At 37.8% G+C, this 22,504-nt stretch overlaps 2 protein-coding genes across 5 annotated transcripts in view; one reads left to right on the top strand and one right to left on the bottom strand.

Moving 5' to 3' along the window:
- LOC134217852 (BAI1-associated protein 3) overlaps nt 1–22,504 on the bottom strand; it is a 396,811-nt gene that overhangs the window by 135,755 nt on the left and 238,552 nt on the right. Inside the window, exon 6 of the mRNA XM_062696671.1 lies at nt 8,954–9,122. Within this exon, the coding sequence (XP_062552655.1) occupies nt 8,954–9,122 (169 nt within the window). The remainder of the gene's footprint in view (nt 1–8,953; nt 9,123–22,504) is intronic.
- Nucleotides 383–1,892, top strand: LOC134217855 (37 kDa salivary gland allergen Aed a 2-like). 4 transcript variants are annotated; one of them, XM_062696685.1, is made up of 6 exons: nt 404–483; nt 563–684; nt 786–1,028; nt 1,086–1,307; nt 1,358–1,543; nt 1,605–1,892. In XM_062696685.1, the coding sequence occupies exons 2-6, from the start codon at nt 616–618 to the stop codon at nt 1,890–1,892; spliced, it is 1,008 nt and encodes a 335-aa protein (XP_062552669.1). In that variant the 5' UTR covers nt 404–483; nt 563–615. The 4 variants fall into 4 exon arrangements, with proteins under 4 accessions (XP_062552668.1, XP_062552670.1, XP_062552671.1 ...); XM_062696684.1 differs by having other exon boundaries at nt 383–684; XM_062696686.1 differs by lacking the exon at nt 1,086–1,307 and having other exon boundaries at nt 383–684.

The raw sequence follows: 22,504 nt of genomic DNA, 5'->3' as shown, positions 1-22,504 counted from the left end.
AATTGTTTATGGAAATTTTGCATTATTTATGGATTTTTTTTTATTTATTTATTTATATTTATTTATTTAGTTCTTTATTGACAAGTTTTTATTTTAGTCACATATGCCTTTCTGAAAAAAAAGTTCTTAGAATTTTACTGTAAACATAATTTCAAAATACATAATAGGTGTTTCTAGTCCAATCGTTTAACAAAACTCAAATTTGTAGAACAATAAATCAAATAGATGACATTCATTATCTACTACTGTGCTCTTATATGAATTAGGATCTGTAAAATGCTCACACGATTTGAATCTGAATGTAGAACAAATGTTTTGAGGCGATTGTATACGTTTACAGCGCTTCGGACAACAATCTGCAATACCCATCAATCAGTTTCAGCCTTCCAGACACGCTTCCACCCGTCCCATGTGCACATCATCAATGAACTCATCATTTGTCGAGTGCAGTGCCTAGAATAGCATCCAACAACAACTGCCGACGTAAGCTCTTTCTCCGATTCGTCAGCAGTGTCTCGTCCTATCAGCGTTTCTGATATGCGAATCGATGCAATAATTACAGCTGTTCGCTATTGAGCTGCGTTCGACCTACATTCACCAAACAAGCTCGGCAACATGTCGCTGACGGTGCGGAATCTGAGTCCGTTCTCCGGAATCTGTGCTTTATTGTGGATGCTCGGTATTGTAAGTATAATAATCCAGTTCCTCGTGTGTGCACGCATCGCAAATCACCGTTTGCGATTTCTAATGAAGATGTAGGTGTCTAATGTTGTTTCACATTTCAGGCTGCTTCTGTGGAAGCAGTTGCGGAGTCACTTGATCCAGAAGAGACGTCATTTGTCTTCACGAGAAGCATAGAGCAGCATGCCGGTGGGATTGAATCGGATGGCGATATACGAGTGGAGCGGATCCTCAATTGGACCCGGTGGGAGTTCTCAGAGCTGGCTGTGGATCAAAAAACCAGCTGCTTCGTTAGGGATCTTTTGTCCCGGTTGAAATTGCTGGATGTTGATAGTGGACGCTTCCAAGTAGGTTTATAACGATGATTCAAAATGCTGGAAATCGAGCAAACAGGCTATTTTCAGATTGAGCAATTGTGGGTTCAGTATAGGCAATATAAAGAGTTCTTGAATTGCACTGAAGATGAAGTGAGCAAACTGGCAGATAATCTTGAACAGCATACTGACATGGGTGAATGTGATGCAGTGTTTTATGCTTTCAGAGAGAGCATTCTACCATCAGTGGATATTCTTCGGAAATTATTTTTGTTGGATACTGAAAGCTCATCAAAGCTTTATACTTGTTTGGTAACGACCAAAATAATTTTTAAAATTGATTCTGACTGATTCAGTTTCAGGGACCGCAAATTAAGCAGCCGAGACAGTCAGTATTCGAATACTGTGAAAACAAATTTTATAAACATAAACGAGACGTGAGGTGTGCAGCACGTAATTATGTTATTCCAGATGATGAGGACTTTCACAGACACATGGATTGCATTTTTCGAGGCTTACACTATTTCGACAAACAAGGCAATTTGGACGTAAGTTTAGTATATTATGCACAATACATTTGCTTAAAAATCTTTTTCTACTCAATTTTAGGTGAATGAAATACTTCACGACTTCCATCTGGTTGGAAAAACTCATTTAGCTAACGACATATTACACGTTTTGAGATCCTGTAGCGTTAATTCAGATTTCAAGGCACTGTCTTATTATGAATGTTTGATAAAAAGTGATTTTATTGAACAATTCAAAGAAGCTTTGGATTATCGTGAAATTCGTTCCAGTGACTATTATTATACATTAAAAAATCCAATGCCAATTTATGAGCGCAACCGAGTTCAACATCACATCAATTCAGTAAATCGTGAATTTTGTTTAATTTAATCCAATGTATCTTAAAGCAATCGGAGTTTTCCATACCGTGCCAATATCACATAGTTAGTGACACAAACGTGGTTCTATATTTTCATTCGTTGCATCCGCTTCTTCCGAGGACAAGCACCTCTAAGTTTCCTAATGAAATTAATTGACATTGTACTGGTAATTATAGAACTTTCACACAAGCGCTCCTTATACTCCGATGCACATCCAACCGAACCGTATGCATATGGCATGTGTAATGAATGTCACCTACTTGTTGCTAAGACTCGTCAGCTTCCGCTTGGCCTCACTGTTCTACAGCATGGCATAGAACTAATTATTTAATTGCCTGCACAAACCTGCATTTACAGCCCAGGACTGCAACAGGAGACCCTGTGGCATGGAATCGTGCGTCGGTAACGGAACCACATAACACCACAGCAGAGGAAACCCTGTTGCAAAAACTTCCCGGCAGGCTTTTAGGAAAACCTAACCACAAGGATCCCTTGCCGTTTCATGCTCGCCATGTGAGTTACTTTATTACCTTTCTTCTCTCACTGTGTTCGTTTCTCTAGGACTTGAGGGCTTATTGTATTACTCTATACTAACCATTAGGGCACATTAGAAAAACCATTTTCTCTCTGACGTTTCTACTCAGCTTCGAATCATCCAAACAATTTCCCTCAGTGTTCGTTCAGTTGCCTACTGTAGTCCCTTCGTATTTTACTTTTAATTGCTTTAACCCCTGGGAGGCCAAAGGCGGCCTCGTCAGCATGAGAGAAAATCCAGCATCGTTTAAATATGTATGGTATTTAGTTTCGTTTTATTTGCTTTCATCTCCATCGACTGAAGCTGCTTGGCTGGTAGTGAATAGCATTTGCAGCTTGACTTTGTTCTCTGTGGCAATAATGGTTTCCTTGTTTAGTTTAGCCTGATGTTCCCCGGAGGCTTTTCCTTGGAGGCAACACGTGGTATCCACTTATGCAGCATTACCGTCTGCATGGTTAGATCTTTTGTTTGTTTTGCGTTGTTTATAGCGGTTTGCAAAAAGAGCATAGCACATTAAGCACTATACTATGGACGTACGATGACGTTGTCCTTGCCTTTGAATTCTGATTCAAATTCACATATGATGTCTATGGACCCGTTCTACCCTACCACACTGGTTTAAAAAAAAAAGAGTTTGTGGCTTTGACGTTAACTCATGTCAGCAGATAGGCAAATGCATGATGAAATTTATTCACAATTTTTAATGCCATTGCTGCTGTGATAATGCATTCCGAATTTCCTTGGTAATTCTTCCGGATATCCTTGGAAAGTTCTTCCGAATTTCTGTGGCAAAGTCTTCCGAATTTCCTTGAGAAATTCTTCCGATTTTTTTTGAAATTTTTTTCCGAACTTCCTTGAGAAATTCTTTCGAATTTCTTTGGAAAAATCTTCCGAATTTCTTTGGAAAATTCTTCCGAATTTCTTTGGGTAATTTTTCCGATTTTTCTTAAGAAATTCTTCCGCTTTTCTTTGGGTAATTCTTCCGAATTTCTTTGGAAAATTTTTCCGAATTTCTTTGGGAAAATCTTCGGAATTTCTTTGGAAAAATCTTCCAAGTTTCTTTGGGAAATTCATCCAGTTTTTTTTGGGAAAGTTCCTCCGATTTTTTTTTGTGGAATTCTTCCAAATTTCATTGAGAAATTCTTCCGAATTTCTTTAAGAAATTTTACCGAATTTCTTTGGGAAATTCTTCCGAATTTCTTTGGGAAATTCTCCTGAGTTTCTTTGAGAAATTTTTCCGAATTTCTTTGGAGAATTCTACCGAATTTTTTTGGGAATTCTTCCGAATTTCTTTGGGAAATTCTTCCGATTTCCTTTGGGAAATTCTTCTGAACTCCTTTGAGAAATTCATCAAAATTTCTTTGGGAAATTCTTCCGAGTTTCTTTGGGAAATTCTTCCGAATTTCTGTGGGAAATTCTTCCGAATTTCTTTGGGAAATTCGTCCGAATTCTTCCGAATTTCTTTGGGGAATTCTTTCTAACTTCTTTGGGAAAATCTTTCGAATTTCTTTGGAAAAATATTCCGAATTACTTTGGAAAATTCTTCCGAATTTCTTTGGGTGATTTTTCTGATTTTTATTAAGAAATCCTTTCGTTTTTTTGGGGAATTCTTCCGAATTTCCTTGGGAAATTCTATCAAATTTCTTTGTAAAGATCTTCCAAATTTCTTTGGGAAATTCTTCCGAATTTCTTTGGGAAATTCTTCCGTTTTTCTTTGGGAAATTCTTTCGAATTTCTTTGGAAAATTTTTCCGAATTTCTTTGGGAAAATCTTAATTATTCCTAATTTCTTTAGGGATTTTTTTCAAATTCCTTTAGGGGCCATTCACAAAGTACGTACAAACTCATACTCATACAAAAATTTTAGAGGTTTAATACAAAAAGTGTGACAAAGGGGGGAGGGGGTGTCGAAAATCACCAATTCTTGCGTGACGTACTTTATGGATCTTCCCTTAAGAAATTCTTCCGAATTTCTTTGGGAAATTCTTCTGAATTTTTTTGGGAAGTTCTTCCGAATTTCTTTGGGGAATTTTTCGGAATTTTCTTAGGAACTTCTTCTGAATTTCTCTGAAAAATTCTTCCGAAATTCCTTGGAAAATTCTTCCAACTTCCCTCGGGAAATTTTTCCGAATTCCCTTGGGAAAATCTTTCGAATTCTATTGGGAAATTCTTTCAAATTCTTTAAGAAATTCTTCCGAATTTCCTTGGGAAATTCTTCCGAATTTCCTTGGGAAATTCTTCCGAATTTCCTTGGGAAATTCTTCCGAATTTCCTTGGGAAATTCTTCCGAATTTCCTTGGGAAATTCTTCCGAATTTCCTTGGGAAATTCTTCCGAATTTCCTTTGGAAATTCTTCCGAATTTCCTTGGGAAATTCTTCCGAATTTCCTTGGGAAATTCTTCCGAATTTCCTTGGGAAATTCTTCCGAATTTCCTTGGGAAATTCTTCCGAATTTCCTTGGGAAATTCTTCCGAATTTTCTTCCGAATTTCCTTGGGAAATTCTTCCGAATTTCCTTGGGAAATTCTTCCGAATTTCCTTGGGAAATTCTTCCGAATTTCCTTGGGAAATTCTTCCGAATTTCCTTGGGAAATTCTTCCGAATTTCCTTGGGAAATTCTTCCGAATTTCCGTGGGAAATTCTTCCAAATTTTCTTGAGACATTCTTCCGAATTTCCGTGGGAAATTCTTCTGAACTTCCATTGAAAGTCCTTCCGAATTTCCGTGGAAAGTGCTTCCGAATTTCCGTGGGGAATCCTTCGGAATTTCCTTGGGAAATTCTTACGAATTTCCTTGGGAAATTCTTACGAACTTCCTTGGGAAATTCTTACGAATTTCCTTGGGAAATTCTTACGATTTTCCATGAGAAATTCTTCCGAATTTCCTTGGGAAATTCTTCCGAATTTCCTTGGGAAATTCTTCCGAATTTCCTTGGGAAATTGTTCCGAATTTCCTTGGGAAATTGTTACGAATTTCCTTGGGAAATTCTTCCGAATTTCGTTGGGAAATTCTTACGAATTTCCTTGGGAAATTCTTACGAATTTCCTTTGGGAAATTCTTCGGAATTTCCTTGGGAAATTCTTACGAATTTCCTTGGGAAATTCTTACGAATTTCCTTGGGAAATTCTTACGAATTTCCTTGGGAAATTCTTACGAATTTCCTTGGGAAATTCTTCCGAATTTCCTTAGGAAATTTTCCGAATTTCCGTGGGAAATTCTTACGAATTTCCTTGGGAAATTCTTACGAATTTCCTTGGGAAATTCTTACGAATTTCCTTGGGAAATTCTTACGAATTTCCTTGGGAAATTCTTACGAATTTCCTTGGGAAATTCTTACGAATTTCCTTGGGAAATTCTTACGAATTTCCTTGGGAAATTCTTCCGAATTTCCTTGGGAAATTCTTCCGAATTTCCTTGGGAAATTCTTCCGAATTTCCTTGGGAAATTCTTCCGAATTTCCTTGGGAAATTCTTCCGAATTTCCTTGGGAAATTCTTCCGAAATTTCGTGGGAAATTTTTCCGAGTTTTCTTTGGAAACTTTTCCGAATTTTCTTGGGAAATTGTTCCGAATTTTCTTGGGAAATTGTTCCGAATTTTCTTGGGATATTGTTCCGAATTTACTTGAGAAATTCTTCAGAGTTTCCTTGAGAAATTCTTCCGAATTTCCTTGGGAAATTCTTCCGAATTTCCTTGGGAAATTCTTCGGAGTTTCCTTGGGAAATTCTTTGGAATTTCTTTGGGAAGTTCTTCCGAATTTCCTTGGGAAATTCTTCCGAATTTCCTTGGGAAATTCTTCCGAATTTCCTTGGGAAATTCTTCCGAATTTCCTTGGGAAATTCTTCCGAATTTCCTTGGGAAATTCTTCCGAATTTCCTTGGGAAATTCTTCCGAATTTCCTTGTGAAATTCTTCCGAATGTCCTTGGGAAATTCTTCTGAATTTCCTTGAGAAATTCTTTCGTGTTTCCTTGGAAAATTCTTCCGAATTTCCTTGGGAAATTCTTCCGAATTTCCTTGGGAAATTCTTCCGAATTTCCTTGGGAAATTCTTCCGAATTTCCTTGGGAAATTCTTCCGAATTTCCTTGGGAAATTCTTCCGAATTTCCTTGGGAAATTCTTCCGAATTTCCTTGGGAAAATCTTCTCGATTTCCTTGGGAAATTCTTCCGAATTTCCTTGGGAAATTCTTCCGACTTTCGGGAAATTCTTCCGATTCCTTGGGAAATTCTTCCGCATTTCGTTTGGAAATTTTTCCGCATTACCTTGGGAAATTCTTCCGAATTTCCTTGGGAAATTCTTCCGAATTTCCTTGGGAAATTCTTCCGAATTTCCTTGGGAAATTCTTCCGAATTTCCTTGGGAAATTCTTCCGAATTTCCTTGGGAAATTCTTCCGAATTTCCTTGGGAAATTCTTCCAAATTTTGGGAAATTCTTCCGAATTTCCTTGGGAAATTCTTCCGAATTTCTTTGGGAAATTCTTCCGAATTTCCTTGGGAAATTCTTCCGAATTTCCTTGGGAAATTCTTCCGAATTTCCTTGGGAAATTCTTCCGAATTTCCTTGGGAAATTCTTCCGAATTTCCTTGGGAAATTCTTCCGAATTCTCTTGGGAATTTCTCCCGACTTCCCTTGGGAAATTCTTCCGAATTTCCTTGGGAAATTCTTCCGAAATCCTTGGGAAATTCCTCCGAATTTCCTTGGGAAATTCTTCCGAATTTCCTTGGGAAATTCTTCCGAATTTCCTTGGGAAATTCTTCCGAATTTCCTTGGGAAATTTTTACGAATTTCCTTGGGAAATTCTTCCGAATTTCCTTGGAAATTCTTTCGAATTTCCTTGGAAATTTTTTTCCGAATTTCCTTGGGAAATTCTTCCGAATTTCCTTGGGAAATTCTTCCGAATTTCCTTGGGAAATTCTTCCGAATTTCCTTGGGAAATTCTTCCGAATTTCCTTGGGAAATTCTTCCGAATTTCCTTGGGAAATTCTTTCGAATTTCCTTGGGAAATTCTTCCGAATTTCCTTGGGAAATTCTTCCGAATTTCCTTGGGAAATTCTTCCGAATTTCCTTGGGAAATTCTTCCGAATTTCCTTGGGTAATTCTTCTGAATTTCCTTGGGAAATTCTTCCGAATTTCCTTGGGAAATTCTTCCGAATTTCCTTGGGAAATTCTTCCGAATTTCCTTGGGAAATTCTTCCGAATTTCCTTGGGAAATTCTTCAGATTTCCCTTGGGAAATTCTTCCGAATCTCCTTGGGAAATTCTTCCGAATTTCCTTGGGAAATTCTTCCGAATTTCCTTGGGAAATTAATTCTTCCGAATTTCCTTGGGAAATTCTTCTGAATTTCCTTGGGAAATTCTTCCGAATTTCCTTGGGAAATTCTTCCAAATTTTCTTGGGAAATTCTTCCGAATTTCCTTGGGAAATTCTTCCGAATTTCCTTGGGAAATTCTTCCGAATTTTCATTTTTCAATTTTTTCCAAATTTTCTTGGGAAATTGTTCCGAATTAACTTGAGAAAATCTCCCGAATTTCCTTGGGAAATTCTTCAGAGTTCCCTTGAGAAATTCTTCCGAATTTTCTTGGGAAATTCTTCGGAATTTCCTTGGGAAATTTTTCAATTTCCCAAGAAAGTTCTTCCGAATTTCCTTGGAAAATTCTCTCGAGCTTCCTTGGAAAATTCTTCTGAATTACCTTTGGAAATTCTTCCGAATTTCCTTGGGAAATTCTTCCGAATTTCCTTGGGAAATTCTTCTGATTTTTCTTGAGAAATTCTTTCGAGTTTCCTTGAGAAATTCTTCCGAATTTCCCTGGGAAATTCTTCCGAATGTCCCTGGGAAATTCTTCCCAATTTCCTTTGGGAAGTTCTTCCCATTTTCCTTGGGAATTTCTTCCCAATTTCCTTGGGAAATTCTTCCGAATTTCCTTGGGAAATTCTTCCTAATTTCCTTGGGAAATTCTTCTCAATTTCCTTGGGAAATTCTTCTTAATTTCCTTGGGAATTTCTTCCGAATTTCCTTGGGAAATTCTTCCGATTTTCCTTGGGGAATTTTTCCGAATTTCCTTGGGGAATTTTTCCGAATTTCCTTGGAAAATTCTTTCGAACTTTCTTGGGAAATTCATCCGATTTTCCTTGGGGAATTTTTCCGAATTTCCTTGGGAAATTCTTCCGGTTTTCCTTACAAATTTCCTTACAACTTCTTCAAATACAATTATTTCTTTTATACAATTATTGTTTTTTATTGAGATTTTCACCTCCGAATTTGTATATACAAAATTGTATATAGATTTTGAAAGTTTTTAATACAGAACTGTGAGACGATGTCTTCCTTAAAGCTAGTTTTTAATAAGGACTTTCCAAACTAATTATGTATTCAGATTTGAGTTGTATTCTTCCCAGTGTCCTTCTGTAGCCGCTCTTCCTGCCGCTGAAAATGTATGGCTTCCGATATTAGGCGATAACATTTTTTCGTTATCATTTGCATACAAGCTCCCACAATTTCAGGCATAAAAATGACCTTCAAGTGATATCAAAAGTTCACACTCACCGTTAGCATCCTTCGCTTCGAGTCCGTCCGCTTCCTGGACCACAACGGTGAGCACGATTATCTTGGGCTTCTCCTCGGTGGCCGCATGCAGCAATCGGTAGTGCCGATCGGCGGACACGTTGAACACCCGCTGGGCCTGCAGGTACATCTCCTCCTTGTAGTGGGCAAACTGTGGAATGGAGTCGGTGCGCGAAAGAAAAGGAAACAGGAACCATATTTAGATCGACTAATTGGGGTGTTTCCGGTGACCACATGCGTTCACATTTTGGGTGTCCTGAAATGATGGCGATTATGAAACGGTGAATATGATAACGTTGATGTGGATCACCCTAATAAATATGGTGCTGACCCTTATTACCGGAATTGTCTTCGTCGTCTGTTGTGGGATAAAGCATTGTTGTAGATCAGGGGGAAAAGCAAAAGTCGCAAAAGTGAGCCCCAACAAAAGGGAAAAAGGAAACACCAATAATATCATGCACGAAAGAAAACGGAAAATTATTAGCAAGCCATTCATGCAAATAAGATATTTAGGAAAAGCTGCGCTAGTGGAAGATTCATTGGGAAAGGCGAGGTAGGATTGAGTGGGCGTTATTTTCTTTTGGGTCGTATTCAACAGGCATCCAGCTGAGTGCGTTGTAGCAGCTTCTGTCTGATTGGGAGGTGGGTGAATGCTATGCCTACGACTCTTATGGTTCGCGTCTTTCGTGGAATAATCAGCCCATTGATAGACGTGCGAAGAGGTGCGTATAAATCGAATATAAATTTAATGCTTTTGGGGTTTTGTGTGTCCTTGAAAATCGGTTGAAATGCGCTTTCATGGGTCAGGACAGTTTGTTCGAGAAGGAATGTTTCGAATGCTTGTTGAATCGTTTAGATGACGTTGGTTTTCGATACGAAGTTTACGGCATTGAAATAAAGCCTGCAATTTCGAACACCGGTTATAAAATTTAGATTGGAGTCTTATTCGAATTATGTGAGGAACTTTTATATACATGTGATAAAAATAACAATGTAGAATCCTAGGTTTTGTTGTACATAGTTAAATCAATTCATGTGCTTAGAAAAATATATTAAGCTCTTTTAGTGGAATGTATTAAACCGTCTAAGACGAATTAAGTACTGTCCATTTAATTCCACCAGTTAATTTTCGTTATCTTTGCAGATACGTATTTCGAGTCGAGTCAAGTACAAGGCACTGAAGACGACCACACAGTTGTGGTCGAAATACGTATCTGCAAAGATAACGAAAATTAACTGGTGGAATTAAATGGACAGTACTTAATTCGTCTTAGACGGTTCATGTGCTTATTTATAACGACATTGTTGAAGATTTTAGTGCTTGGACTTTTATTTCTAAATAACTTGATGAAGCATTTCCATCTCCAGAATTGTTTTTAGCATTTCAATATTATTTTGCAATTTTTCAATGAAGAAAGTGGAAACAAAGTCTGCTGATTTGACAAGTATAATGGAACAGTTGACTCTCAAGATGATGAGTAGATTATTTTGAAACTAAGTTGAGTAAACTGCCTTTTGCGAGGAAGGTTTGCAAAGAGCAAATGGTTTGCTATTGAACGCAGTTCGATTTGCTCCTCATTTACTGAAGATCATCTGCTGCTCGAGTTTCTCGGGAAAGTTTCAACTTCATTGATTAGCTTTTTGTTAAGCTGAGTTAACCAGTGAGCTTGGCTTGGAGTAATGCTCCATAAATAACTAGATGGAGTTTTTAGAATTTTTAGATGAACATATATCGGATCTCCATGTTTTATTGCAAGTAGTAGAATAATATTGTAGTGATGTTTTGTTGCAGCCATTCAAATTTGGAAATAAAACTATCGGATATTTTCGTGCTTCTTGAAGCGCTTTTCTAATCATTCAATATTTATTAAAATTACAAACGAAAAGATATGATTTAGTTCGTCAAATTATTTGATTGTAAAAGTTTCAAAGAGCTTTGCATATTTTTGTGAAACTCTTCTATCTTCTATGTGTAGATCTGGAGTGGAGTCTATGAGCATTTTAATGACTTTGAGTTTCGTTTTGGGCTTTGTTTTCTCCACGCTTGAAGCATTTTATACAACTGTTTCAAAAGTAATAATCACCTTTACAATTTGTTTTAAACTGAGACCACCCTACCACTCAAGCCTATAGCTATTCTTCAAACTGAATGCAAGGAAAGCTAAACCAAAATGAGTTCTTTTTCATAAAACTTTTCCTTTGCAGCTTCGAACAATACAATTCAACGAAGACTGGAATAGTCCCTACTGTAACAGTTGATACTTTGGGTCTGTTTCTCTTCGGTTCAATCCTACAATGCTATTGACGAGGACAGAAAAGGGTGCCTTGAATGAATTCTATTATGTTTTTTCCCTTATAGGCTTAAACATCCTGTTTTGACCGCCCCGGCAGTGGAAAGGTTTGGTTGAATGGACCACTATCATCAGCACTTTTTTTCCACTTGAATACAGTTCGTGAGTCCAAGGGGTGACCGTTTAGATTTGATGTGCCATTCTACGTTGTCCATCAGTGGTGGACGGCGTATGCTAGAAATTTTCAATTACGTTTGAAATCGGTTCCATCCAGTGAAAGCAATGTGATGGCCATCGCTGCCATCGTGGTCGTTCTTTTCATTTTCCCGGCAAGAAACGATACGACGAACCTTCGCATTGGGCGTTGTGTGTAATGTGGTTCTGAGTTCCCTTCAAACCGGTGGATTTCATATCATTTTACAACGGCTGGAAAAGGAAGAAAATAGAACCAAGAATGATGACAGCAGCAAGGAAACTAATCATGTGTGGTTTTCCTCCTACGATACGTGTCACGTTCGTTTGAAAAGGCGTGTGCATCTGAACTGGGACAGGAAATTATGCGAATGTGGGAAAATGCTAGTTTCACATTGCAGGAATCTTTTTCCGCTATGCTCTTTTTGCTGGCACGATCTCTTGAAGGATTGCAAGTTCAGCAAAACCTAGAGCTCCATTTCTCATTTTACAGTCCTATAATAACAATATTTGAAATAACAAAAACCCTTTTTTTTGTTGCTGATGAAATACAAAAATAAGAAATAATCTGCAGTGTTTTTAAGCTTTTTTCGCCTTTGGGCATCACTGAGCTGACATCGCTTTACTACTATTCAAATCGCCAATCAATCGTCGATGGTTCAATTACGACCGACCGTTCAAAAAGTGTCGCCAATTGCGCACAACCGGTCCCGGATTGTAAGTCGAAATAAAGTAAGCTAAGCCGGGCGAAGGTACGTTAACTCTTATCTGGAGTGAAAAACGGAACCCGGATGTGACTCTAGCGATGAGACGAAAATTTGTTATCCTTCTTTCCATGTTTCATGAAAAGCGCTAGATTTGCTCCTTCAAACTGATTGCATCTGACGATGGATCACGATACGGCTGTTATTCATTTAAGGTGGTTATACAACAAAGCCACAAATCGGCCATCTTGGAAACCACGTGCTTTTTCTAGTGATTTTTCAAGAGCACGAATTAAGAGAACCACAATGCCCGTGGGGATAAAAACATCCATAGATCATTTGCTTATTTATGCTAAACAATCGACTTGAATTTCAGCATTGTACGAAAATTATTATGCTAGATTTGAACTTTTGATAATAGCAGTAGAAAACCGTGTGGTGAATTTAAAATTCACCACATGGCTTGATTGTATAATCACCTTAACTTCCAATCAGTTCTTGTGGTGGTGTGGTTATAGTGGGCGTTCTAAACATTTTAATATGGTTTGAAAGGTTCAAATCCCGTCTCGGATCTGAATTTTGTGAATATAGGCTAGATGTACCAGTCGTGGCTATAGCACCAGTTGTCGCACTAGTGCTTTATATGCCAAATGGCCAATCAAATCTCCGCAAACCAAGTTCATATCGATAAAGCATATTCATATGATACGATAACACCTTTGATCTCCTCCAAAACAAGCAAAGCAATTGTAAAAATTGATTTTGCTTAATTTTTGACGTCCTTTGCACCAGTTGTCAAACTAGTGGTCCCTATTTGACCAATCCCATTAGAAAACAATGGAATTTAAGGAACCAAAATTAAGAATAGTGCCACATCTGGTGCATGCGTTCCTATTACGGATTAATATATTACGAGGATAATAACAAATTTTATGTATTATGGGTTTCACAGCTATTCTAAGGAGCAGGGAGTAAAACCTTTCACTTGATATATAAAGTCTACCCACATGCCTTTTACTTATTTGTAAAAAAAATAGTTGTTCTTATGTATGGCGACAATTGGTAAACCCACCCTAGTAAATACGCGATTTGTCTTTCTGAACATCTGAAGACAAAACGGGAAGGAAATTATGAGGCACAACATTTAATTATCCGGCGAGCTTGCGCTCACGAGTTTATATTAGCGTCATTCGCTTTATACGAAAAAAAAAAAGTCTTGTGTGAGATTATTTCGTCACAGGAGAACACGAAAAATCGCATGAGGAATTAGGCAGAACTAAAAAGTTAACTGATTAACTTTGTCGCAGATACCGTTTGGCCGAAACCGTACTTTGGTAGAAAGGGCCATTTTCCCCATGGGTCATTTGGTCAAAAATGTTGTTTGTCGAACAGGTCATATGGCCAAAACATGCCATTTGGCCGAATGTCATACGACCATAAATATCGTTTGTTGAATTACTGCCAATGTCGTTTTGTCGCATTTTTCGCTAGATGATGGCGGGTTACATTCATCCGATTTGGCACTCAAGAGGTCGAACGCATTGCGGCATGCAACACTTGCTATATCATTCACCCGTTTTTTGATTTATCAATCTCATCATCTTAATTTTTTTTCCCTCTTTCTTTAACTTTATTTTCTGTTTGCAATCACAACTCTTCAATTTCTTCCCTCTTACACAATCCGAAAACTAATCTCTTACCCGTCTTGCCGGGTTAGGGTGCGCGCTCAGCACACAATCCCTCTTGCTCCGGTTCGTCTGACCCCGTTCCCGTTTCATGTACTCAGACTTAAAACATCCAACTTTCACCACCTCCCATAAATTCCAAATTTCTCACTTCCCTTCTTATCAAGACAACATTGCTCTTTCCGTTTTTCTCGCCGATTCAGAGTTCTCAGCCTACGCACAACCTATCTTTCTTTGGAACGTTTGTTTGAATGTTCTTCCTTTTCATCACACTATTTATTTTGGATTTCCACCGTTGTGATAATTAATTTTGGAGCAAAAACTCTTTTTTTCTTCAACACATTCCACATTATTTGGTAAAAAAAAATATTATGTGAGCATAATTTTCAAATCCACCAGCCGAATTGTAGAGAAAATTACATTTTTAATAAAATGGGTTTACTTGTTTATATGAGATGTTGATACTATTCTTTCCAATACTATTTATTGATTGTAACTCGATTTGACGAAGTAAACACTGACATACTTTTAAGGGCGCAATACGGGTCTGTACAAATACATACAAGTAATGAGAATTTATTAACGTGCAATAAACAAATTATCATAAAAGTTGACTTATCTCATGTAATTTAAAATTTAAAACGTTTTTACTTTTTGTTCGATCTTGAAGTAAGGCCGATACAAATATTTAAAATCCATTTTGTCTCCCCCCCCTCGGATTTTTTTTGCCAAAAAATGATATTTTGAGGGGGCAACAAAATAAAATTCGGATAATTTTTAGGATTTTCAAAACATTCTTTAACAAATCCGAGGAGTTTTTTGATTTTTTTCATTTTAATATTTATTTTTTATTATCCCCCCCCTTGACCTTTCGGAGACTAGTAGGACAAAAAGTCAATTAAATATTTGTAACGGCCTAAGTGATTTTAAATTAATATTGATCATGCGTGAATTCAAAGATTGTCTTTGAAATATCAAATATTTTTAACTGCACTGCGTGTGGACTGGGAAGTGTTTTTCTAGAAATTGGAAAACTAAATAACTTGTTAAACTACTGAACCAATCGTTGGAGTCATTTAGGCACAAATTCAAAATCAAAAGTATAAATTGGTACCGTCGTTCGGGGTGACATTGGGCCTAGGGGGTAAGATTGGGCCAAAAACGAAAAATGTTTCAACTCCTTATATCTCAGAAACTGTTACGAATTTTGATGAAAACTTCAAACGGTTCGAAATTATATTAAAATTCACGTCTAGGAAATCACAAAACAAATTCCAAGAACTAATTGTGCTCGTACGATAATGCTTGGAATTTGAATGTAAAACTATTGAGCGAATGAACCCGTATTAAAATAGTGTCAGTAATGCCCCACAAATCTATTACATAACTAGTTTTTAGATCGATGGATACCTGGTTATCATGTTACGATAATCTGTTGTTGTTTTATTGAATTTTATTAATATTTATATAACGGTTCTGGTTTTTCGTAGCAACGAGCAATGCACGCAAAAAAGGGGTGAAATTGGGCCAAGCCTTCAGTTGATTTGCCTTACATAGTTGGTAAGAGCCGTAATGTAGGCAATTATTTTGAATGAACGATTGGATCGTTTCATCGTCACCGCTGAACTATTTCATTTGGCCCAATGTCACCCCCTGTGCGGGGTGAGAATGGGCCAATTTTGAACAACATATAACTTTGAAGAATTTTCATAATTCATTATTTTTTCCCCACACAGCGGTAAATTTATTATTCAAGCTTGTACCAAACTAATTAAAACTTTGATTCCAATGTTTACTATTAGAGCTTAGTAACATTTACTTGGGACACACCACATTTTGGCCCAATGACACCCCGTTGGCGGTACTGCCTAAACCTAATTTTTCCACGTGCGTTAGTGATCCCGGATATTGGCAATTAGCCGATTTCAAGAATTCGCTCTAAAGCACTGCGGAACATTCAATGTCAATGAGAGCTCAAGCATTGTAACACAAATTATTATGGGCTTCATGATCGAGTGGTACACACAGAAAGCGTTCACAAATTCGTAAACTAACAAAATCGCAATGTTTTTAAGACACGGTTTCCGGAACAACACTCACGTTTTGTGGAACGTTCTGGAAAATGTCACTGGTGTGGGGTTTGAGTAAAATGCCTACAACGTGTGTTAATAGATTCACACATCAGCGTGTCAATCGGCGAGCAGCACACCTTGCCTTGACACTTATCCACGGAGAGTCTCTGTCATAACTTCGTTCCGGCCATTTAGGGCCACGCATTTTGGCGATCCTGTCAGTCTATTTTTTGGAACCTGTCGCTGATTTTGTGAGGTGAGTTGAATTCAAGTGGCTAAATTTTAACGAGTGATATATTTCAGTTTGCAAAATCACAAGGCGCGTCTCGAAAACCGTCGAAAAATGGATTGTGGTTTGCTAAATCACAAGACGCGTCTCGAAGATCGTCGGAAAATGGATTGTGGTTTGCTAAATCACAAGACGCGTCTCGAAGACCGTCGGAAAATGGATTGTGGTTTGCTAAATCACAAGACGCGTCTCGAAGACCGTCGGAAAATGGATTGTGGTTTGCTAAATCACAAGACGCGTCTCGAAGACCGTCGGAAAATGGATTGTGGTTTGCTAAATCACAAGACGCGTCTCGAAGACCGTCGGAAAATGGTTAGTGGTTTGCTAAATCACAAGACGCGTCTCGGAGACCGTCGGAAAATGGATTGTGGTTTGGTAAATCACAAGGCTCGTCTCGAAAACCGTCGAAAACTGAAATGTCTCGAAGACTCGTCTCGAAGACCGTCGGAAATTGTGGTTTGCTAAATCACAAGACGCGTCACGAAGACCGTCGGAAAATGGATTGTGGTTTGCTAAATCACAAGACGCGTCTCGAAGACCGTCGAAAAATGGTTCATGGTTTGCTAAATCACAAGACGCGTCTCGAAGACCGTCGGAAAATGGATTGTGGTTTGCTAAATCACAAGGCTCGTCTCGAAAATCGTCGAAAACTGAAATGTCTCGAAGACGCGTCTCGAAGACCGTCGGAAATTGTGGTTTGCTAAATCACAAGACGCGTCTCGGAGACCATCGGAAAATGGATTGTGGTTTGCTAAATCACAAGACACGTCTCGAAGACCGTCGGAAAATGGTTTGTGGTTTGCTAAATCACAAGACGTGTCTCGAAGACCGTCGGAAAATGGTTTGTTGTTTGCTAAATCACAAAACGCGTCTGGAAGACCGTCGGAAAATGGATTGTGGTTTGCTAAATCACAAGACGCGTCTCGAAGACCGTCGGAAAATGGATTGTGGTTTGCTAAATCACAAGACGCGTCTCGAAGACCGTCGGAAAATGGATTGTGGTTTGCTAAATCACAAGACGCGTCTCGAAGACCGTCGGAAAATGGTTTATGGTTTGCAAAATCACAAGATGCGTCTCGAAGGCCATCAGAAAATGGTTTGTGGTTTGCAAAATCACAAGACGCGTCTCGAAGATCGTCGGAAAATGGATTGTGGTTTGCTAAATCACAAGACGCGTCTCGAAGACCGTCGGAAAATGGTTTGTGGTTTGCTAAATTACAAGACGCGTCTCGAAGACCGTCGGAAAATGATTTGTGGTTTGCTAAATTACAAGACGCGTCTCGAAGACCGTCGGAAAATGGTTTGTGGTTTGCTAAATCACAAGACGTGTCTCGAAGACCGTCGGAAAATGGTTTGTGGTTTGCTAAATCACAAGACGTGTCTCGAAGACCGTCGGAAAATGGTTTGTGGTTTGCTAAATTACAAGACGCGTCTCGAAGATCGTCGGAAAATTGATTGTGGTTTGCCAAATTACAAGACGCGTCTCGAAGACCGCATTACGTCGAATAGACATTTGGTCGAAGGGACATTTAGTCGAAAATGAAATTTTAATTCAATAGAGACGTAGGACATTTAGTCGAATGACGTTTGGTCAAAAAGACACTACGCCGAATGGACATTTGGTCGAATGGACATTTAGTCGAAATCAGATTTCAGAATGACGTTTGGTCAAAAGTGGATTTTCGAATTTTTAATCTTGGTACATTTGGTCGAGGACGAGCGAAACCGCACCAAGCGCCTTTTTGACTGACTTGTGATATTTTGTTCGAAGAATGAAAACCGAAAGTAATTCAGATCAATTAATTCATACATTTGTTGGAGGATATCCTCAGTTATAGGGTGGAAGGATACGTGATACAATATGTGATCAATTGGATCTGCTACTCAGAAATTTGTGCAAGAAAATGGGTAATTTTTCATTGGTACTTGGTGCGATTTGCCTGAGCCCCGATTATTTAGTTTAATGACGTTCCGTCAGAAGGATATTTGAAAGAAAGAAACTTTTATCAATAACAATTGAAAAATAAATGATTTATTGCGGTGTTTCTAAAAGTCACACAACTATTGCTCCAATATTGCCCAAAGAATGATGGGTTCATAAAAAGAATAAATTATACGAAAACGATGAATATTCCGTGTATAATTACCTGATTATGTTTGGAAGACAATTTTATACTGAACTGATTATTGTACAAATAGTGAGTGAAAGAAAGAGTATCAATGAAAAGAATAAGGAAACCATCTCCATTCGCACAAATGTCACTTTCAACGAAATGTTATTTGACCAAACCTCATTCGACTAAATGTCAATCAACGAAATGTTCCGAAGCTGACTACGATGATGTTTTGGCAAAATAACATTGATGTCATTGGTTTTTGACCAATCGACCAATCAATGTTAATTTGAAAAATAGAATAGAGGGTATTTCACCATCAGTACCTAATATTTTGATATTTCTGTAGGTTTCCATTTTTTTATAATCCACCAGGGTCTCCAGAAGTTTCTGTTAGCTCAGGTGAAAAATCCTCATTGGCATCCATATTCGTTCTTCTGCTGCAGATTGAACTTCCTCACGTCCAATGAATTCCTCTAATCAGTTTATCCAGGTATCTTAACCAAAAATCTATTGACGAATTATCCATTTAACTAATCACCTACTACCGACTAAACACTTTCAACATTCGACCAAATGTCCATTTGACTAAATTTCCATTCGACTAAATGTTTACCTTCGACCAAATGTACTTTCGACTAAATGTCATTCGACTAAACGTCATTCGACGAACTATATCAAAGCCCTATAAGACATAATAAAACTATTTTTATCATTTCGCAGTGTTAACAGAACATCAACGGTAGTCCAAACTATTCTTGAGTTCAGATCTGATAGGTCAACAAGATCAACAGAGTAGTTCATAGGTCCCAGAGCTTGTGTGATAGTTGTAGAAGCCCCATTGGACATCATTACACCAGTATATAAAAAAACATAATTCCCAGAATATCTACGGTACTCCAAACGATTCTTGAGTTTAGATCTTGGAGGTCTACAAGACCAACAGAGTGATTCATAGGCTCTCGAGGTTGTGTGTTAGTTGGTGAAGCCCCATGGGACATCATTACAACAGTATATACAAGGTTATATAGGTTCAAGAGCTTGTTTGTTAGTTGGAGAAGCATCATGGAACATCATTACATCATTACACAAAATTCACAGTATTCCCAATTGCGGAGCTCCAGAATTCTATAACAGAGTTGTTCTCAAACTTGCTTGTTAGTTGGAATTGCTCAAATGGACATCAAAACACCGTACGTACCATCGTGCGGGGCTTCTTTTGACTCCGGGGGCTACTTTGGATTTTTGAATTTCTAAAGCAATTAAACGAAAAAATATCAAATTTCAAACAGAAAGTTGCAATCTATCTCTGAGTTCCTCTGCAACTATTTGGGGTGATTCTGCGAGATCGTCAACAGAAGGCGCTTCAGTAAAGATTTCATTTTAGTTGTGAAGTCATCAAAAACAATCAAATTCGAATCGACACTTTAAGCTTTTGTGCACTACTGGAAACATGCAGCACACTAGGAGTGAGTATTTTGGAAGCAATGTACCAAAAGGTATCAATAAGAAAATTATTTTGAGCTTTTTAGTGGAATGTCTTCACTTGTCATAAGACGAGTTTATACAATCCCATTGAATTCCACCACTTAATTGTATCTTAACAGATACGTATTTCGACCTCAACAGTAAGGCCGTCTTCAGTGTCTCGTACTGTCTCGTACTCAAGTACGAGACACTAAAGACGGCCTAACTGTTGAGGTCGAAATACGTATTTGTCAAGATACAATTAATGGTGAAATTCAATGGGATTGCATAAACTCGTCTTATGACAAGAGGTATCAATAGTTGAACTGGTGCCGGCGAAATTGGTACATGTTACAATCAGTAAATTTTACAAAAGACGCATTTTTCCAAAAACTTCAAAAATAAAATTCAAATTAGCAATTTTCTGCATCTCAACTGTACCAACGTGTGATGACTGATGACTGATGTACCTGAAGGTTGTAATGAGAAATATGCAAAGTTTCTTGATAAATTTCAAGTTTGTTGGATCAAAATGCACATGTACCACTATTAATGGGAACGGGGGGGGTCGGTCAATATCTTACGCTCATATAAATAAAAATTCATTTGTATGAAAAAAATCTTACATGGGAGGAGTGGGGGTCGAAAAACATAAAAAAATTGCTTACGTAATAAGTGTACGACCCCTTGGTGTAAAAAATACAAAACCGACAAAAATGTTTTATGTACCACTTTCGCTGGCACCGGTTCAGTTAAGTTAACGGATAGCATATACAATAATTGTCTGTTACATCGAAAAAATATTTGGTAGACGTACTGGTAACGTGGTGACTGTTTTTTCGAGAAATGTTCCTATTTTTGATGAAATATGTGTTGGGATTCCAAGCCAATCAGAAAGTACGTCACATTCTTACAATTAATACAAAACATTTAGAGGTTCATTATAAAAAGTGTGACGGAGGAAAGGGGGTTGAAATGATATTTTTTTTGCGTGACGTTCTTTATGGATTTTCCCAAGATGTCCTTCGCCATACATTTTTTTGGCGGTGTAATCATGCTAGATCATCGTAGTTCTTCATGTTGATCGATTTGTATATTAAGATCTGTACTTAAGGACAGTTTTTAAAGTCGTAGATGTCGAATGATTTCTGAAAAGTGTCTGTAATGGTGTAACGAAGTTTCGTGGAGCTATTTCAACTCATAAAACTAGCGGGGACATCGAAGATCGTCATGTTGGTCGATTTGAATATTAAGATCTGAATTCAAGGATTGTTTGGAGTATCAAAGATATTGAAATGGATGTGTTATACCACTGGACCAGAATATGTTAAAGTATGGTGTTTTTTCCTTAGAACATCAAAATTACACCTCAATTCAAGGATAGTTTGGATGTCCTTGATCATCCTAGTGCCCGTAACCTGACCTGTTTCCTGGGTGGAATAGTCAATTTTGAACATTTTTGATGAAGAAAGCAAGGCTCAAACATTTTTTGAATGATAAGAAAATTATTTTGAGCTTTTTAGTGGAATGTTTTCACCTGTCATAAGACGAGTTTAAACAATCCCATTGAATTCCACCACTTAATTGTATCCTGACAGATACGTATTTCGACCTCAACAGTAAGGCCGTCTTCAGTGTCTCGTACTTGACTCGACTCGTCGAGTCAAGTACGAGACACTGAAGACGGCCTTACTGTTGAGGTCGAAATACGTATCTGTCAGGATACAATTAAGTGGTGGAATTCAATGGGATTGTTTAAACTCGTCTTATGACAGGTGATTTTTTGAATCATTTGTGAAACTGAAAACTTTCCAAGGTGTTTTTTACGGATAGTGTTATTCATAAATACTGAATCAAAATTGTACAATGCAAAACAAGAATTAATGAAAAAAATCGCGAAAGAAAATTGAAAATTAATTTTTGACCGCTAAATTGACATAAATAAATTGATTCACATAACGATTGGACCTTTTCCGATTTAATTCCACCAATCGATTGTAACATTACAGACACGTGTTTGCAGTTAGGCAGTTAGGATGTCTTCAGTGTCTCGTACTTGACTTGACTTACGTTTCAGTAAATTTATAGTGGAGTTAAATGGAATAGTAATAACTTTTCTCGTGACAAGTGAATTGAACCTATCCATGATTTATATAAACCCAAGACTATGAAACGACTGATTTTCGATCAGTCGGTTTGTTTATTTTGTCGAAAGTAGAACTCTTTTCTTTCGAGTAATGCGGTTTAGTGACAAATCCAATCACGTTTCAAGCATCAAATCCTTTCACGAAAAGGCGGCACTTGCTGTTGAAAACAAACAGTTATATACATACTTCCAAAATCCTATCTAATCCATGCAGCTCAAGTTTCCATTCAAATCGCATTATTTTGCCGTTTACACCGCAATGATGTTCACTACAGCGAACGTTGTAGAGGAAAGTGGTCAGAAACGCACGGATCTAATACACTGCATGATATGTTTTTTCCCCTAAATAGCATACATAGGACTGCTAAAACTGTTGGACAAATGGTTGCATTTAATCCAAAAATACATCCAATACGTTACGATTTGATTGATGAAATTGAAAAAAAAAGTTCACCACCAGGCTCGAACTCGAGGCCACTGAGTAAGAGTCACGCAGAACGGGTACTTTTGCATAGGTTTTGACAGTTTTCTCATTAAAAAATTAATACCTAAATCATACCGTTCAATCGGAAA

This window comes from Armigeres subalbatus, chromosome 2, assembly GCF_024139115.2.
Source record: "Armigeres subalbatus isolate Guangzhou_Male chromosome 2, GZ_Asu_2, whole genome shotgun sequence".
Classification (NCBI taxonomy): Eukaryota; Metazoa; Arthropoda; class Insecta; order Diptera; family Culicidae; genus Armigeres; species Armigeres subalbatus.
Note: the sequence above shows the minus strand (reverse complement) of the source record. Positions and strands in the feature narration are given on the sequence as shown.

What these genes read in the sequence shown, in the direction of transcription:
- LOC134217855 (XM_062696684.1), top strand. Translation starts at nt 616, where the DNA reads ATGTCGCTGACGGTGCGGAATCTGAGTCCGTTCTCCGGAATCTGTGCT. An exon ending in TATTGTGGATGCTCGGTATT is followed by an intron (nt 685 to 785) that starts GTAAGTATAATA and finishes TTCACATTTCAG; the next exon opens with GCTGCTTCTGTGGAAGCAGT. An exon ending in TTGATAGTGGACGCTTCCAA is followed by an intron (nt 1,029 to 1,085) that starts GTAGGTTTATAA and finishes GGCTATTTTCAG; the next exon opens with ATTGAGCAATTGTGGGTTCA.